This window comes from Triticum aestivum, chromosome 2B, assembly GCF_018294505.1.
Source record: "Triticum aestivum cultivar Chinese Spring chromosome 2B, IWGSC CS RefSeq v2.1, whole genome shotgun sequence".
Lineage (NCBI taxonomy): Eukaryota > Viridiplantae > Streptophyta > Magnoliopsida > Poales > Poaceae > Triticum > Triticum aestivum.
In genome coordinates this window covers 735,663,649-735,677,477 of record NC_057798.1, presented here as the reverse complement: position 1 = coordinate 735,677,477, position 13,829 = coordinate 735,663,649, and the positions used below count along the sequence as shown (strand labels likewise).

The 13,829-nt window shown below is 49.2% G+C and overlaps 1 protein-coding gene and 1 pseudogene across 1 annotated transcript; both read right to left on the bottom strand.

Annotated features, from left to right (window-relative positions):
- Positions 1-1,535: 1,535 nt before the first annotated feature.
- LOC123039505 (rust resistance kinase Lr10-like) lies at positions 1,536-2,525 on the bottom strand (annotated as a pseudogene).
- A 4,331-nt stretch (positions 2,526-6,856) lies between these two features.
- LOC123039504 (uncharacterized) lies at positions 6,857-10,520 on the bottom strand. Its single transcript, XM_044462646.1, has 8 exons — positions 10,506-10,520; positions 10,347-10,417; positions 10,174-10,248; positions 9,264-9,470; positions 9,075-9,177; positions 8,308-8,430; positions 7,832-7,939; positions 6,857-7,130 (listed from the first exon to the last, which is right to left on the bottom strand). Exons 1-7 carry the CDS (start codon positions 10,518-10,520, stop codon positions 7,871-7,873), a joined length of 663 nt encoding a protein of 220 aa, XP_044318581.1. The 3' UTR covers positions 6,857-7,130; positions 7,832-7,870.
- Between the last annotated feature and the right edge of the window lie 3,309 nt (positions 10,521-13,829).

The following is a 13,829-nucleotide window of genomic DNA, read 5'->3' as shown; positions in this document are numbered from 1 at the left end:
GCTGGGTGGAAATTCGTCCTGTGTACTATTCCTCCGTTCCTAAATATTTGTCCTTTTAGAGAATTTCAAATGGACTACCACATATAGATGTATATAGACATATTTTAGAGTCTAGATTCATTCATTTCGCTTCCTATATACTCCCTTCGTTCTAAAATAGATGACTCAATTTTGTACTAACTATAATACAAAATTTGGTCATCTATTTTAGAATGGAGAGAGTAGTCACTTGTTGAAATCTCTAGAAAGGCAAATATTTAGGAACGGAGGAAGTATATTTTTGAAGACAATTGGTTGTATACATAAGAGCATCTCCAACAGCCGCACAAAATGAGTGTCGCACCGCAAATTTGCCCTTTTTAGCGCGCGCGCAATCGGTAGAGTGGCTCTAGCGGACGCGCAATAAGCGTGCGTGCGGCATATATAGCTGGGACCGCGGTCCGAATCACCATCGCACGCTGTGTATTTGGTGCACCCGCTTCCGCGCGCGGCACACTCGAGCGCTCGTGTCGTAGTCTCTCCGTCGTATCACCTTCGCCCCGCACGCCCCGCCGCCGGCGAACTGACCCAATGGACGCCCGCGCCGGCACCCCCCTCACCCCTTCCTACACCTGCGACCACTCCAGCGCCACCGCCGGCGCAAACCCTAGCGCGGGGAGCTTTGGCTTCGCCCCCGTCGGAGTTCCTCCGAGCACCGGCATCGCGCGCGGCCTCTTCATGCCGCCGCGGATGAGCTCGGCGGCGAGTGGCGTCGCGCCAGCACCCGCCGTACCATGTGCCCCCCTCTCGAAGCTCCCAAATGCAGCACAGCCGAAGAAGGGAAGAACAAGGCGGCAGACGGCTCTGACTCCTCCAAGCAGTCGAGGAAGAAGCTTGCAGGGCGCGCGACGGGCGCGGCGGCTACCGAAGCGCCGGCGAGCTCAATTGTTGAGCCGGCGGCCGACGCGCACAATGTGTTTGTGGAAATGCCCGAAAGGTATAAAATTTCGCCAACTTTTTTGTTGTTGTTATTTTTTGAATGCATACATATAGACAGCTTATTTGCATTGTTCTACATACTTTGTGATGAGGATGCGGCGTGCGACAATGAAGAGGAGGAGGAAGAATCATCTTCGGAGGAGTCGGATGAATCGGAGGAAGATGAGGATGAAGACAAGGACGAGACTTGATTGTTGTGCCTTTCGTTTGTGTCATGAACTTGGTTTGCATTTTGAACTTGGTTGCATGATGTTGTGGGCATGAACTTTTGGTCATCAACTTGTTTATGTGATTTAAATTATATGCCATGTCTTTGTTTTGTGGCGTGTGAAATTTATTTTGCGTCCAAAATGCAACAAATGGCATGCGCCGGCCGCTTGCGCGCACTGCATTTTAGCGCGCTGCTGAAGCTACACGCTCGCGCTGCATTTTAACGCGGCTGCTGGAGCCAGCGCTGTGCACTGCGCCAAACCTGGCGATGGGCGTGCCACACACTAGTTTTTAGCGCGTCGTGCGTTGGGCTGCTGTTGGAGATGCTCTAAATAAATGTAACGAAGCTACTTGTCGATGAAAGCTGAAGAACCATGGGATTCCATGGTGGTGTCATCGGACGGCGTCGTGCCGGCGATGTATGCTGCGAGGTGCGCGAACGAGTTGCCCTGTGTGGGGATCTGCTCCTCCCCCTCCAGCATCCGCACCACATTGCCCATCGACGGCCTGTCCTCCGGCCGGTACTGCACGCACCATAGCGCCACCTTGCACATCCTCGCCGCCTTCTTTGTGGCGGCCTGTCCCCCGCGTCTATCTCGCCGGCCTCGAACCGGTGCCACTCCTGGCTCTCGCGGCTGTGCAGCCCGAGCTCCAAATTCCTCCATCACCCGAGCATCTCGGATAGCAGCATGTCGTAGTTGTACACGTCGCACTTGTGCGTCACGGGCAGCGGCATCCACAGCTCTGTCGCCGCGTACCCGGTCGTGCCCCGCGCGCCCGTGATGGTCAGCTGGGTGTCCTCCCTGCCGCACAGCTTGGCGAGCCCGAAGTCGGACACCTTAGGCGCCATGTCGCCATGTCGGACACCTTAGGCTCTTCTCCGGCGCCAAGCCGAACAGATGCCGGTCCAGCGAGCCGTTCTCCATGTACTCGTACACGAGCGCCTTCACGGTCGTGTCGAAGCAGAAGCCGTAGAGGCGAACGAGGTTGATGTGGTAGGTCCTCCCGATGGTGCCCACCTCCGCCATGAACTGCTCCTCCGCGCGCCTCCCGAGCGTGCTATTGAGCACCTTCACGGCCACAAGCGTGCCGTTGGGAAACCTGCCGGAGCAGCCGGAGCCGACCTTGTGCGCGAAGCCCTGTGTGAAGCCCCGCAGCTGCTGCGAGCTGAAGCAGACGGGCCGCTCGTTCTGGACGCCCTCTATGAAGAAGCTCATGCTCCCCATCTCGACGTTCTCAGCCTCGTCCATGGCTCTCAGCGTGCTGTCGACGGCTGCTCTGTTGTCGAGCCACGCATCCCGGTGACCGCCCTGCTTGTCTTCCTTCTGCAGATACATCTACACGGCGACTGTGGCGCATGGGTAGATGGCGATCGTGGCGCCCACGGTCACTATGCTAGCAACCAACACTCCAAATGCATCATGTTAACCCAAAACTTTCACAGATTAGAATCAACAACTGATCCAGCAACCGAGCGTATCACACTTACCGATGGACAAGGCGAGGATGCCGCTGCTAAGTGCCATGGAGATCAAGAAGCACCTTTGGGGGGTGGCGGGAAGCAAGGACTATGTTGCCTCCATTTGCACGTCCTCTGCCTGCCTGCCGGCCTGCCAATTGGCAGCAATGGAGGCCAAGGCCTTCCTTTTCTCTGACGTCGGCCCGTCCCAAAGAGCTTTGGCGGTGGGGGGATCCAGAGAGGGGTGACTGTTGAATGGTCGGGGCACCGGTTTATATAGCACTGATGGGCAGCAGAGGGATGGACGGGTGGCACTGTAGGAGACACCTCGCAACCGCGGACGGGCGGCCGTCCGGTCATTTGAATGCACGGCAGTCGCCTGCACTAGGGACCAGCGCGGGCGGCGCTCTCTCGGCCAGCCACGCACCGCTCCAATGCCGGCGCAAGTGAGCGATTGCGTCTGCTCTAGCCGGGCATGAATGCGGGCGCTGATGCTCTGGAGCAACGCTGACCAAAAACGCGCGGGAGGGAAGGGGTTTTTGGTGGCCCGGGATGGTCAGAAATGGATCTAGGATCGGTTCGGACTCCAGCAAATCTCCTACTTTTATCTCCGATTGGCGGGATAAATCGCGTCCGGACTGTCCCGCGGACCGATCTAGACCCGTATTAGATGGCTTCCGAGGTCCAGAGAAAGGTTTGCAGGTGAACGTTGAAGATGCCCTGACTGACAGAAAAAAAGTGCACCACAGCATAGATAACGATTATGGCCGATGCCGCTCGTGCCGTTCTCCCGGCATCCATGGCTGGCGCAGCAGAACCACCTCTACAGGTGCACAGCCGACTAATCTAGCTTCACGGAGGCCGTTAACACTTGGATGGGCCACACGTCATCCGCTCGTAATTTAGCTAGGCATTATCTCCCTTTTTAGATCAAGGTCGTCATACTTGGCTAGGTCATCCCCATGGCCTCAACTTTATTCCTTTTAACCTTACCAATTTGGACGGTATTGTGAGGTGCCAGAGTGAGGTACCCTGCACCGCTTCCCCCACCCCCACCCCTCCCGCGGGCGACCCGGGCACCCCAAACATAGCCGCTGGAACCTATTCCCACCCACCCCCTCTTCCCCCGTCGTCAGGCAAAGCCCGCGCGGTGCCGGCGGCGGTGGGATCTCCTTCGCCCTCAGCTGGAGCAGGGGCCGCGGGGGGCCTCTACTTCGCTCAAGATGGCGGATCCCAGAGGCCTGCGTGTCGGATGGCGCTGCTGGCGGTGGCGGTGTGGGGCAGCGCAGCCGCTGGCCGATGGAGGCGCGTCGTCGTGGCGGAGCGCATGGGCCGGTGGCGGCTCGGTGTTTCTCTCGTGGCGGGGCTCGTCTTAGCCAGATCTGTGGTTATTGGTGGAGGAGGCTGGCGGCAGATGCGCGACATGGAGCCTGGCAGGACAACGGGCTTGGACAAGACTGGCAGCAGTGTGGTGGTGTGCTTGGGAGATGGCGGCATCATCTGGAGGCAGCAGAGCGAATCCACGGACAGGCTGGTGGTGGCGGCGCTGCAATGGCTTAGCCAAGATGGAGTCTTGGCAAGCAACAAGTGGCCGGCCTCCTCTGTGCGGTGTGGTGAGTGACTGGGCTCTCTCGATGGCGCGGCTTGGTTCTTTGCGGAGGAGCGGGTCCGGCCGTTGCAAGCCGGCCTTTGGAGTGGGCGTCGGCAGTTGCGGACGATCCTGGGCCATGCCGGAGGTGCGGGGTGGCTGTAGTCTCTTGTTCAGGCTGGGAGTTGGTGCGGTGGCCGGGTTCCTCTTGGTTGTGCAACCGGTCGTCGGTCCTCAGCTTTGCCCATTTCCAGGAGGTGTGGTGATGTGCGTTTGCGCAGATGAAAATCTTGCTTGGCTTATGTCAGGCCGGCGGTGATGGCACAGTGGGTGTCATTCCCTTCTTGGAGGCGTCGCCGAGGCGTGTGCGCCATGCCCCTCGCTCACTTGGAGTTGGTGGCTATCTCCGGGCGAAAGCCTCGATTTGATGTTGGATCGGCACATTGGCGGCGTCCTCGACGTCGTATGTCTGTTGGGAGCTTTGTGTATGGAGACATGGTTGGGTCCTTATTGCTCTCCTCCAGTGTTCGCCGCTGTCCTCTTTTGGTCCTTTGCGGTGCTATGTACGCTCGTCGTCGGTTTCTCCAAGATGGTGCTTCCCTTAGATCGGAGCAAGTCCTGCCTTCCACTTGCCACTTCCTCTTAGGCGCTCAGAGTGGCTGGTGCGTCGACAAGCGATGTTCTATGGTAGGTGGTGGTCTTCGGAGGTGTCCGGCGTCGGTCGAGACGCGGTGTGTGTCAGCTGTGGATAGGCTCTTCTGTGTTGTAGCTTGCTTTGAAGTGTTGTCCGCCTATTATCTTGGTCGTGAGTGGTGTGGTGTGTGCAACGCTCATTGTTCGCAGCGAGTGATAGTATCTTGTAATTTCAATTTCGCCTTCTATAAAGTTATGGTATGCCTAGGCGTACTTTCAAAAAAAATTGACCTTACCGATTGAGGTATGGATGTTTTTACTCAAATAAAAAACATGGGTACGAGTCGGCTCCACCATCGTTTATTGCTGTTTGACGATGGTCTTTAAACGAGTGCGCTGGGCATGGGCCTTTCCTTTTCCTTTCCTGGGTCTGATAACATTCTGATTCCACTCCTGCAATTTGCTAGGTCTGCACTGTGCAGGGTGGTGACATTCAATAGTTTTTTCTTTAAGAAAACTTTCAATCTATTCATCAATGTCAAGGGAGTATAAAGAACACCAAGAATTAAAAATTACATTCAGCTTCGTAGATCATCTAGCGACGACTACAAGCAATGAAGCGAGTCGAAGGCGTGCCGCCGTCATAGGCGAATGTTGAGCATAATGTATATTAGGAAGTATATGATAGACTAGGATTTGTACCTGCTTTGTCTTGTACTCCAAGCTGGTTATTGTACTTCTATATATATATGTCCACGAGGCTCAAGCAATACAACAACTATTCCGTTGAACCGCTCTCTCCCTTCTAACGTCGTATCAGTTTCCGAGTTCTCAACCCGAGCCGCCGCCGCTTCTGCACCCGCACGCCGCCCTCGGGGCGGTCGGCCTCCATGACCTCTGCCGGGGGCCGCCCCGCCCGTACCTAGGGTTCATCCGCCGGTCGTGTTGACCGACTGCGCTAGAGAGTCTTTTTCCCGAGCCCTTGCTTCGGCTTTTTTTTGCTCTCTCGCCGGTCGTTTTGATCGGCGTTTTTCTTTTTGATTTTTCGATCTATACTTGATCGGTTTGCGTCGGCCACCACCGCCGTCGACCCCCGCGCGCCTCTACTCCGACTCCAGCGCGACCGGCCGGCCTCTTCACCGACCCGACGGCCTCGCGAAACAGGCAACCCTTAACGGTCGTCGTCCGTGCGTCTGCCCGCCCGTCGCCTCGACCCGGTGGCCACGTGTGACAGTCGGCCCCTCACGGTCGTCGTCTGTGCGTCGGCTCGCTCGTCGATCTATGCCTGCCACCATCGCCCTGTCCCCGAGTTCGGCGCGCCCCTCCGCCGGTCAAGCAACAGGCTGCCGTTGCATCGCCCCGTCGGGCCGCAGCACCGTCGCCCCGTCGGGCCACCACTACAAGAAATATGTCAACTTGTGACCTTGACTATTGGTCATTGAAAGGTCATTGTTTTTCATATGCGACCTTTTTATGACCAAAAACAGAAGGTCAAAAACTGGCGGTCGTAAACTGAAATTAACGACCTTCTCTGTGAGAAAGTCGTAGACGTTTACGACCAAAACAGAAGGTCATTGAACACATGCCCTTTTGTTTTGGTCACTGGCTGTCTGCCCAGGCCACGTCGGATGGACGTGGCAATCTGACGTGGCAAAATTACGACCAATTGAGAAGGTCGTTGACAAGATTCAGCCCGGTCCGATTGAGTGTTTTACATGGGCCGAGCCCATTAATTCAGCCTTTTTAATGTATTTTTTTTTGTTTATTTTCTCTAGCTACATGGGCCTGGCCCAACCATTTGGCCTTTTTATTTTCTAGAGCATTGCGGTACATTTCTTTTTAATTTCCTGTTTTTTGTCAGCTCCAGTAATGGGTCCCAATTGTCAGATTTTTCCTGGCAGTGGTTCCAAATTGCCTTTCCACATCTTATTAATAAGCAGTATATATCAAACCGAAAGAAGAGAGAAGCATATGAAAATCTTCAAATAACAACCAAAATAGGTTTTTTACAATATATTCTGTACAGAACAGAACATGTGAAACTCCATACACTCGTTCACATCACAACAACCAGTTTAACCGTCAAATATTGCATGCCCACGCACTTCTTCAGGTACATAACCATACAATATTCCACACTAGCTACTCTTGGATACCACAGAACAGAATGGAATATCAACATACAATATTCCACACTAGCTGCTCTTCAACATAGAAAGAAGTCATCAACGGTGTTCTACCAACAACACAAGCTCCATTCACCTACAAGAACAGAATGGAATATCAAGTACTTGGATCGTTCAAGAAGATTACAACCAACATATATACGTAAAAGTACATCAGGAAATATGATGGAGCAAATCGGACAACAGATACACTTCTACAGCCCAACAAATGGGTGATGACGACAAGCAAAAAATATACTCCCAGATTTGGACAAATAATGTCAGATCAAGCAGAAAAGAAAACATGATTTCAGCGAAACTAGAACTGTCAATGAAAGTTGAATAACAATGCAGCAGATTAGCTCTTAGCATGGAGGAACATCACCAAATTCAACAAGATGGTTGTTCAAGTTTCTATATGAGTATTCATGATTTCAGTTTGTCATTGTCGTTTAAATAGCTTGGCAAACATTGGCAGCAAAGAAACAAAAAAAATTAAGTCAATAGCTTTGTGAGCATGTAGTAGATTGTTCACATCCTAATGAAATACATGGCAAAGAAGCTTGAACTATACTAGCAACAGAAAGCAGTCAGCAGTATCTGAGAGTGGCCGATGGTTGTTTCAACAAACAAACAGTTTCTTGACATCTTAACATGGACCAAAGAACCGTTGTTGCTTCACAATGCAGATAAATAGATCGACTCTAGCAAGCAAGGACCTGACTAGCAGGAAATGTCAGCAGAATGTCTAGCAGAACAATAGCAGCAAAATGTCAGCAGCAAGCACTAAGGCCGGACCGTTGAGATGGTGATTCCTGTGGCTTTCTACTCCACATGTCAGCAGCAAGCACTAAGGTCGATCTCATCGAACGCCACCGCCTTGGCGCTCCCGGCCTCCGCCAGTACCTGCCAAAAGACCCATTCAAAATTCAGATCACACCTACACATGATGAACCATTCAAATTCAAACTGACTTGATGCAGAGCATGGTTCTATAGCTTGTTTTCCAGGTTAGGTTAGGCTATGCACTTGTCCATCTAATCTAAACTAGTACAAAAGATGCATCAACACTCAGAACATGTTAGCGTGGAAAATACCATCAGTACAAGGTATGCTACAATGCCTACATGACAGCTAAAAGGTTCATCCATAATACAGAAAAATTATGGCGTTGTGACACATACTATGTCATACAGAGATAGACTTCACAGGTGAAATCTAGGCAACTTATGATGCAAGTTTTCAGTGTGAAAAGCACCTAGGCAAGGGCTAACCTGGTTGATAAGGGCAGCAGAGCGATAGACGAGCTCAATGTCATTGCCATCGAGGATGATCTCATCCTTTACTTTCTCGGACCGCGGGATTGTCACACCGTCAAGCATGTCAACTTTCCTTACCTGTTCAAGGAAAGGGATAATCTCAGTACATTTCATACATGACTCAAGTAACACACATAAGCGTCAGAACAGCTGAAGGCATGCAGGACATCACAAACACACAATGCCAAGAGTGGCATTTGCTTCTCTAGAGTATACTACACTCAGATTCGTTGAAGCTAACAGCACTATGAGACAACTACGATACGGCAAATGGCAACACTACTATAGTAATGCTAGTGATCCCTATTCTAGGAATACCAGCATGGAGCAATCAAACATCTCAAGTAAGGTTGTAATCATTGCAGTAGTATCAACATCAGTCATCCCAACCCTATGTGAACAGATTGCATTAGAATGAAGAGGGAATTTTAAGACTCCCAAGAACATGATTAGTTTTTTCCCCATTATACTTCCTTCCTGAGGAATCCCAACTATTATCCAAATTGAGTGGTGACAGAGTTGTATACAATACTACTAGGAAAATAGTAGTACATGCAAGTAGTGTGTGTAATCCAAGGATAGCGCATAAAAACAAGAAGGATCTGCTTCGCCGGCACGCGCGAGTACTACAGTCAGTCAGTCATCTGGAGCTGGAACAACAGGGACAAAGCGAGCAGGGGAACGAAATTTGCCGCCTCGCGATGAGAGGAGGGGAGGCAGACCTGGGAGAGCGGGTTGGTGGAGAACTCCGGGATGGAGAGGAACTCGTCCTCGGAGACGAATCCCTTGGCGCTGCGGTGGGCGAGTTCACCTGGAGGGAGCACTCTGCACGCGCAGGCAGGAAGCAAAGCAAGTCAGACACCATGAAAGATGAGGCAAAAAACTGACTGAATCGAGGCCGATCTGAGAACCTGCTTGCCGAGGATGAGGAGGCCGGGGGTCTCCTGGAGTGCGAGGGCGCGGAGGATCTTGGCGGCGGCGAGCGGGAGGAGCGGGTGGGCGGGGTCGGGGTCAGGGTCGTGGAGGAGGTGGACGGCGCGGTCGGCGCCCATGACGCGCGTGGAGACGGCGTTCTCGCTGTTGCGCATCCGCTTCTGGCGCACCTTCCTGTGCCATACCTGGGGGCAGAAATGAACAACATAAAGTTATATAACATGAGGCAGATTGATGATTAGCAAACATGCTGGGTGGCCAAGAAATGAACAACATATAAAATACTCCTACTACTGTAGTAGTTAAGATCATGAGACAAAGGACAGCATCATGCAGAGTTCCTAATGAACTATCACGGAGAGGAGTATTAACCAACCAGCATGTCCATCATGCATTCTCCCATATCCATGATTAAAACTAGCAGCATGATTAAAACAACCATTAATTGGGTGGGATTAGATAGTCTCGCATGTAGACACACCGTGTGTACATCATCCGTGCTAAACATTAGTACACAACACTGACGCTACTATGCGACCACAAATTGAATGACTCGACACAAAGGCGGGGATAGAACCTAGATCCAGGCACCTCATCAGATGGCACTGGAGCAGATGAAACAGCCAAACTGGGACACATTGACACATTGATCGATCTATTAACTAAAAATATTCAATCTTTGATCACTAAGCTGGTTGAGAAGGCTTACTTCTTTGCATGATGATAACACGTATACTTAGAATTATTACCATGGAGTGAAACTGATCTTTACAGGATGCTGATAGTGATCATTCAAATTCAAAGCATGTAAAGGCATGATGCATATATTCATAAGACAGAAATACAGGTGTGACTATCCAACCTGAATAGCAACATGGCTGGCCGTACATGGTCTGTTGTGCAGCGGCTATACCCTTGTTTGCTGTGGTACTCGGCTTTGCAATCAAACCAAATATGCCCCCCCTACAATACAAGGGAATGGTTGAAACACTGAGTATACTGATCACAGTAGCTTGCGTCATTTAAAGTTGTAGGCAATGCAAGGAGATTGGGATCCTTACAGGAACCGCAGGTGAGTTAGGCTTCTGAATGACGCCGGTATCATCCCCGCAGAAGATTGCTCAACATATCCCTGCAATTAGTTGAGCACACATCATTAGATCAGCAAACAAGCAGAGCTAAACCTTGCGGGTAGCTGGCCCATGTGTAACTGTACATACAGGCAACCAAAGCATCCAACATTTTTATTTTAGCAGCCTGACTGGTTAATGTATGCCAAGAAGGCAAAAATTGCAATGCCAGATTGAGTCCCAGTTCTTGCCATTATGCAACAGCCCAAGATCTCAACTGCTAGCTCCTAGTACTAGTTGATCTGAACGTGAGAAGTTTGATTTAAAAAATCGTGTCGGCTTAAAAAAAATTGCGCATCAGAAACCTGAAGAAGATGATACAGTTGCTAACAGGTAAGTTTCAACTTACCACATAGAGAAGGGGAGAGAAGTAGAGGGAGGGAACCGGTGGGTTACCTTAGAGGAAAAGCCGCCGGCCAAGGCGTTGCAGGCCACATTACGGGGGGGCGGCGGTGTTGGGCCACCGGGGATGCATCTTCACTTGTGGATACATCAGCGAGTGGTGCCGTGGTGGAGGAGGTTGCATATGTGGCAGATCTGAAGCAGGAGACCCGATGAGGGATCCGTGTCGGTGACTGATACGTCTCCAACGTATCTATAATTTTGGATTGTTTCATGCTATTATAGTACCTGTTTTGAATGTTTATGGGCTTTATTTTACACATTTATATCATTTTTGGGACTAACCTACTAACCGGAGGCCCAGCCTGTATTTCTGTTTTTTTGCCTAATACAGTATTTCGAAGAAAAGGAATATCAAACAGAGTCCAAACGGAATGAAACCTTCGGGAGTGTGATTTTTGGAACGAACGTGATCCAGAGAACTTGGAGTGCAAGTCAAGAAGCAAACGAGGCGGCCATGAGATAGGAGGGCGCACCCACCCCTCCTGCCCCCCCCCCCCCCCGTCTCCTGGGCCCCTTGAGCGGCCACCGACGGACTTCTTCCTCCTATATAAGCCTATATACCCCAAAAACATCTAGGGAGCCACCCAAGAAATATTTTCGCCACCGTAACCTTCTGTATCCGCGAGATCCCATCTTGGAGCCTTCGTCGATGCTCCGCCGGAGGGGGAATCAACCACGGAGGGGTTCTACATCAACACCATAGCCCTTCCGATGAGTTGTGAGTAATTTACCACAGACCTTCGGGTTCATAGTTATTAGCTAGTTGGCTTCTTCTCTCTTTTTGGATCTCAATACAATGTTCTCCCCATTTCTTGTGGAGATCTATTCGATGTAATCTCTTTTTGCGGTGTGTTTGTCGAGATCCGATGAATTGTGGGTTTATGATCAAGTTTATCTATGAGAATTATCTGAATCCTCTCTGAATTCTTTTATGTATGATTGAGTTATCTTTGCAAATCTCTTCGAATTATCAGTTTGGTTTGGCCTACTAGATTGATCTTTCTTGCCATGGGAGAATTGCTTAGCTTTGGGTTCAATCTTACGGTGTCCTTACCCAGTGACAGAAAGGGTTGCAAGGTACGTATTGTATTGTTGCCATCAAGGATAAAAAGATGGGGTTTATATCATATTGCTTGAGTTTATCCCTCTACATCATGTCATCTTTCTTAATGCGTTACTCTGTTCTTATGAACTTAATACTCTAGATGCATGCTGGATAGCGGTCGATGAGTGGAGTAATAGTAGTAGATGCGGGCAGGAGTCGGTCTACTTGTCACGGACGTGATGCCTATATACATGATCATGCCTAGATAATCTCATAATTATTCGCTTTTCTATCAATTGCTCGACAGTAATTTGTTCACCCACCGTAATACTTATGCTATCTTGAGAGAAGCCACTAATAAAACCTATGGCCCCCGGATCTATCTTTTATCATATAAGCTTTCAATCTACTTTTATTTGCACCGTTACTTCCTGCATCTATATTATAAAATCCCAAAAATATATTTATCTTATCATATTATCTCTATCAGATCTCACTTTCGCAAGTGGCCGTGAAGGGATTGACAACCCCTTTATCGCGTTGGTTGCGAGTTCTTTGTTTGTTTGTGTAGGTTCGTGGGACTTGTGAGGAGCCTCCTACTGGATTGATACCTTGGTTCTCAAAAATTGAGGGAAATACTTACGCTACTGTGCTGCATCACCCTTTCCTCTTCAAGGAAAACCAACGCAAACTCAAGACGTAGCAAGAAGGATTTCTAGTGTCGTTGTCGGGGTGGTTCCAGAAGTAACCGAAAGTTACAGATTGCTATAGATTGTTCTGTTTTTGACAGATCCTGCCTTTCGTGTGTTGATTGCTTATTTTCATGCATCTATGGCTAGTATGTAAGGGTATGAACCATAGAGAACTTGGAATATAGTATGTTTAACACCAATTTAAATAAAGAATGAGTTCATTGCAGTACCTTATGTGGTGGTTTTTCTTTCTTGCACTAACGGAGCTTATGAGATTTCCTGTTGAGTTTTGTGTTGTGAAGTTTTCAAGTTTTGGGTAAAGCTTTGATAGACTATGGAATAAGGAGTGGCAAAAGCCTAAGCTTGGGGATGCCCAAGGCACCCCAAGATATTCAAAAATAGCCAAAAGCCTAAGCTTGGGGATGCCCCGGGAAGGCATCCCCTCTTTCGTCTTCGTTCATTGGTAACTTTACTTGGAGCTATATTTTTATTCGCCACATGATATGTGTTTTGCTTGGAGCGTCGTGTATTATATTAGTCTTTTCTTTTTAGTTTACCATAATCATCCTTGATGTAACACACCTTTTGGGACTAGCCTACTTGATTGAAATTTATTAGAATACTCTATGTGCTTCACTTATATCTTTTGAGCTAGATAGTTTTTGCTCTAGTGCTTCACTTATATATTTTAGAGCACGGCGGTGGATTAATTTTGAAGAAATTGTTGATCTCTCATGCTTCACTTATATTATTTTGAGAGTCTTTTAGAACAGCATGGTATTTGCTATGGTTATAAATTGGTCCTAGAATGATGAGCATCCAAGTTGGGTATAATAAAAACTATCATAGGAAGTGAATTGGATGCTATGATCAATTTGATACTTGATAATTGTTTTGAGATATGGAGGTAGTGATATTAAAGTCATGCTAGTTGGGTGATTATGAATTTAAAGAATGCTTGTGTTGAAGTTAGCAAGTCCTGTAGCATGCACGTATGGTTAAAGTTGTGTAACAAATTTGAATCATGAAGTGTATCTGGTTTGTGCATCCTTATGAGTGGCGGTCGGGGACGAGCGATGGTATTTTCCTACCAATCTATCCCTCTAGGAGTATGCGCGTAGTTCTTGGTTTTTGATGACTTCTAAATTTTTGCAATAAGTATATGAGTTCTTATGACTAATGTTGAGTCCATGGATTATACACACTTTTACCTTTACATCATTGCTAGCCTCTTCGGTACCGTGCATTGCCCTTTCTCACCTTGAGAGTTGG